This window comes from Protomyctophum bolini (assembly GCF_963924005.1).
Source record: "Protomyctophum bolini genome assembly, chromosome: 19".
NCBI lineage: Eukaryota > Metazoa > Chordata > Actinopteri > Myctophiformes > Myctophidae > Protomyctophum > Protomyctophum bolini.
This window is the reverse complement of record NC_137880.1, coordinates 16,640,309-16,645,574: the sequence shown is the minus strand read 5'-3', so window position 1 is coordinate 16,645,574 and position 5,266 is coordinate 16,640,309. Positions and strand designations below refer to the sequence as shown.

The 5,266-nt window shown below is 43.3% G+C and overlaps 1 protein-coding gene across 1 annotated transcript; it reads left to right on the top strand.

Moving 5' to 3' along the window:
- Positions 1 to 3,117: 3,117 nt before the first annotated feature.
- On the top strand, positions 3,118 to 3,753 carry LOC308334583 (protein rapunzel-like; the record flags this gene model as incomplete). Its single annotated transcript, XM_080791383.1, has 1 exon — positions 3,118 to 3,753. The coding sequence occupies one exon, from the start codon at positions 3,118 to 3,120 to the stop codon at positions 3,751 to 3,753; it is 636 nt and encodes a 211-aa protein (XP_080647509.1).
- Positions 3,754 to 5,266: the final 1,513 nt, after the last annotated feature.

Genomic DNA, 5,266 nt, shown 5'->3' with positions numbered 1-5,266 from the left:
CCTGCAGCCAGTAAGGCAATCACCAGAAGCTTTTAAATAGTCGACGCCCAAGCTGTCTGGTGAGTCAGTTTGGACTAATGGAGGAGTGAGGATTGGAAGCAGGAATCACTCTGTCCATGAGGAGGCTGGTATGAGGGAGATCTCATTCTCACAAGCCGACTAAACTCCACAAGGGAGAGCCTACAGGCTACAGCACTCTCCCCCAACTGAATAAAGTAATCACTAGCTCTCTCTCTGCTCTGCCCACAGGATGCATGTGAATAGAAACCCAAGCCCCTGACAGGAGGAACCCTATGTTGACGTTTTGCCCCGTTTTTCCCTTTCCCGAACAATTTAATAAAAGACAATTTAAGTTTATGTTGAATCTGACTCTGAGCCTCTTATTTTATTGTGAATCTGTGCCTATTCTCCCCTAGGTTGCCACAGTGTACACGGGTGTGCAGGTACTGAAGGGCCCCATGCAGGAGCCCTTGTCAGGGCCCCTCAATTATGGCTTACCGGTATGCAGCTTATCACCGTTTGGCCTGTGACTTATTCTTCACACATCTGTATGCCAAGGTCTGCAACAGCCGGCTCCTTGTCTCAGGAGGGGGGTGACAGCCAAGACAGTCAGGGCGTCTGTATTGTATTGTACCTTTGTGATGGTCATGTTGATCGGTGGACCTGCTTCTGGGGGAGAAGAGATGGACCTAGGGGGAAGCTCAAGAGGGCTGGTGGGAGGGAGACCACGAGAGGGAGATGGACAGAGGGACCGTTGAGGGAGACAGGCTAAGCCTGCTAGACTGAGAGATGTTGTTTGCTTGTTGCTGTTCTTCTGAATAAACTTCTAAGATATACATTCACCCGGATGGACATATATTATTTCCATGACACTCCTCAAAAGCGCTCTCAAAGGGCACTTACGGACGACTGCAATTCGAAACTGCCCCCCCCCCCCCGTAAAATCATAATCCCACCCCTTTTCCCCCTCACTGTATATGTTTTTTTTCCCTTTTTCCCTCCTTAATGATAAATTCCTGTTCAGTTCTTTGACTATATAGAAGTGTCTATTTGTACGTCTCTAAATGTTTTGATGAATTGAACAAGGTGGACCCTCTTGTAGAGTGTAATTATTGGGTCGTCCACTCACAGTTAACAGTCTTTAAAATTGAGTTGTGCTTGAAATGTACTGTAATTCTGCAAACTGTTAATAAATATTTCAATCAAGTTTCCACCCTCTCTTATACAATTCGAGAGTTCCCAAAATAAAAACACACATGGTTACATACAAAGCAACAAGACACTCCTTTAACACATGGCCTTATACTGTATGGCTGTTGTTCCCGTCTGCTAGAATTCACACAAATAGGTTCTTGACTGCTGGTAACAGGTGAAAGAGTATTTACCCTACTATCTCTGTCAGCAGTTATCTTACATAGACTGAAATGTCATTTTCCCATTACACAATCAATCACATTTATAAATACAGGAAAACTATAACCATTTAATGGGCCATAAACTAGTTTCTCTATTTTGTTTTATATACGGTAGGCCTAAGTAAATGTTTCATTTAGTCATTCTTGGTAAGTGAATAACATACTAAGAGCAGAATTTGTGTTTGTTGTCATGATTTGTCACGACAAGAGTTAGTTGGCTTTGTGGCGTAAAAGTAGGGTGACCAGATCCAAACTGCTCATTTGAGGGACAGAAGTATCGCTTGTGTGGGACAAGTGGGATGGGGCTGGGGGGACGGGGTTGAGTTGCTATTAAATGCCTTGATGTCATATTCGAGTTCGACCATAGGCCTATTGGCTATCGTGTATAAACTCCTTTGGTGTCTCACATTTTGTTTTAAAATCATGCTTTATTTTTATTTGTATGCTATTTTAACAGGCTTAAAAACACATCTTGCAGGAAGAGACAATGAGAGAGCTTTACAACAGAAGGCCAACTATTAGGGCATTTGAACGCTGATGCAATATTGCCTGTCAGTCACAATGTGGGACTATGTAACTATTAGGGCATTTGAACACTGATGCAATATTGCCTGTCAGTCACAATGTGGGACTATGTAACTATTAGGGCATTTGAACACTGATGCAATATTGCCAGGCAGTCACAATGTGGGACAAGGTCTCAATTTGTGGGACGCCTGAAAAGTCTTGGAAATGAGGGACTGTCCCACGCAAAGAGGGACATCTGGTCACCCTACGTAAAAGGTCTTTAAATAAATACTTTCTGAAATGTCTATGAGGAAAATGCATTGAGATTCATTTCCTGGGCCACTCATTGTTCTGAAAGGGGGAGGGACTGCGACGCTCTATTGATTCTGACCTTCAAAGTACATAATTTTTGTTTTGATTGTATTGCTGTATTGTTGTATTGTTCTTTCTGCTTTGGCAATGTAAACGTATGTTTTCTCATGCCAATAAAGCCCTTTGAATTGAATTGACTGACACCACAACGCGTATTCAGGGCGGAGTCACCACCCCCAGGAGAAGTTGTGATTTGCTCTCGTTCACTGCGATGCAATTTGCGGCATTTCCAAAACAATATTGCGCAGAGTAGCGATTATCAAACGTATTTGCAATGCCATACGTTGAAAGATCTGTTGCCCGTGGACAAGGCACGTTACCTCCGCAAGTTAGATATTATCGGCATAGATGTTTGTCCGTATGTGATTAAGGTTAAGGATTGGAAAAAGTCGCATTGGCAGCCATAGAAAATTCTGCCCAGGGCGTTCCTGTTTTATGTGGTGTCAGTGTACAAGCAATCTCATTGGTCAGTATCTTTAGGAGGTAGCCAAGGGCGGCCCTTTAATAGAGGATCTGGCAACAAATTCACGTCGTCATTGTCATTTGGAAACTGGTGCAACGGACACACACATGTTATAGTCAAGACAAAGTGTCGCTGAATTTGTTTCCAAGCAGGGTGGGGAGAAGAAGAAGAAACTATACAGATTGGTACTTTGGAGAGGGAGATTGTGAGAGAAAGAAAATACATCACCAATTGTCCAGGACCAGGACCCTTGGTCCCTTACTCATTCTGAAGATAAAGGGTTATTAAGACATCTTTGTGATCTTCAAAAGAATAATTCTTATACTTTCATATTGACATCACTGCATAGTGACTTCCATCATGTCAGAGGATATCATTGCTGATAGCGCCAGGCTGCAGAAGGGCCTGGAAACGGTACTTCAATGTCTGGCCGACATCTCTACAGCAGCAGCCATGGTGAACCCTATTTTCGGTATGGCTGGCTCCCTTATCCGGTTGGTGCTGAACCACGTGGACGACGAAGACATCCGCACGCTGAAGCGTGCGTTTGGCACGGTCAACCCTGCCCTTGCCTTGTTGCAGATCCAAATGGAAACTGTAGATGGCCAGTACAGTTCTGCGGTGCAGAACCTGAAGAACCAGTTCCAGAAGTACATGGATCTGCTGGAGGCACAGCCCATAGACCGGGACAGTAAGAAGAATGACTTTATGGAGAGCTGCAACAATAACCCCTGTGACCAGAGCCTGGACTCCCTCTACGATGGTGTGATAGGAACACGTGGCAAACCAATCCTCGATGTGTACCTCATGAAGCACTCGGGGGACGACCCACAAACCATGGAGCGTCTCTGCATCCGTCTCAAAATCATCTTCTGCATCGGCCTCATCGCCCGCATGGGCTACGCTGCTATCAATCCAGATGATGATGAAGAAGAGCTGATGGAGGACTGGTCCACGAAGATGGATGATGTGCAGGATAAGATTGCACAGTATTAAAAAACACTTACCGGTAACTACTTTCTCTTTCAAAATGTTTCAAAAATAGCTAAAATTGTTGATCTACAAGCTCACAATGCATCCATTTTCACTACTTTCGCACAAGACTGTTTTGTATGACGACAACGGGCCATACATTTACAAGAAAAAAACTAAAAGTTGAAATATGGATATATTGGGTTCCTGCCAGACTATGATATATGTTGTACATTATGTCTCTCAAAGTATGTCATAATTGAATACTTTAACTCCAAAATCAGCCTAGGAGTTTACATAGAGAAGCTGAGTTACGGAAATGCCCAAATGGGAGTCAGGATCAGAATTGCTTTTAACCTAAACAATGCTTTGTTTTGCTTCCGATAGAGAAAGAGACCAAGGGCCAGCCATCTTGCTTTAAGGTGAAGAGAAGACCCATGTTGGAAGACCTTTGTTCTTGGGACAGGGGAGGGTCATTTTACACATTGCCAGCTGTCCACACGCACTGACACATCCTATCGAAAAAGTAAGCCCCGTTTTTAGGTTGGACCCACTATGGGCTGTTTGATGTTTGTGGAATAAAGCATGGGAGTTAGAGAAGAACAGAGCTGAGAGAAGAGGGAAATGGGGAACCATGAAATGTTCTTTTGTATTCGTTGATAATCAACAGTTATTTGTTGCAGTGTTGAATCCTAAAGTGGTAAAATAAAAGATGCATGAGAAAAGTAACACCAACAAGAAACCTGGGCCAACTGAAGACACTCGGGTTGCCCTTATCGTGTATGTGATCATGTGTTATTGTTTTGTATACAAACAATAATAAAGTAGTGAAACCACATCAATCTGCTCAGATCGGTCTGTATCAAATAAATACAAACTAAAAATACAAAGATGTATCAGAAATGATTATTTTAAGGTATTTTATTAGGTGTATAGATGTATATTTAAAAAAAAAATAGTCCTACATACTAGCAGTGAAATAAGTAAATTAATAACCTGTCTATTTTACAATATAGTAATGGCATTTACAAATATGTACAAACTAAGTTAAAGTTCATACACGCTGCAGCTCTGGGAAAATTTGAGTCATTGGACTCATTTGATGGCCATGGGGAGTATTATTTCAGAATTCAGAATCCCAACCATCAACACTGGAGTCTCACAGGAAAGGGGCAGAGGGGGGGGGGGGGGATCAGACCTGTCTGAAGTGAGTGCTGTACTGTACAAACGCTATTTTTGTGCTCGGAAACAGCCAGGGACAGACCAGGGACACAGCGAGAGTGGTTGCACCACTCAAATGTAAAATCTGCTGGGCTACTGGGACAGTGTGGGGCTGTGGGTGTGGCAGATCTCTGTTGTTGAAGGTCATAAGGCCAAACTGAGGGGCGCAGTAGCGGTCTCAGGCCAATGACTTATAGCATCTGGCCCTGGTTGTACTTTGTAAAGGTGTGCCCTCACGGTTCAATTACGATTCACCATGATTCGGTTTGTTTCAAGACCACGATGCTGCTCTGATGCATCTCGATGCATCACACTT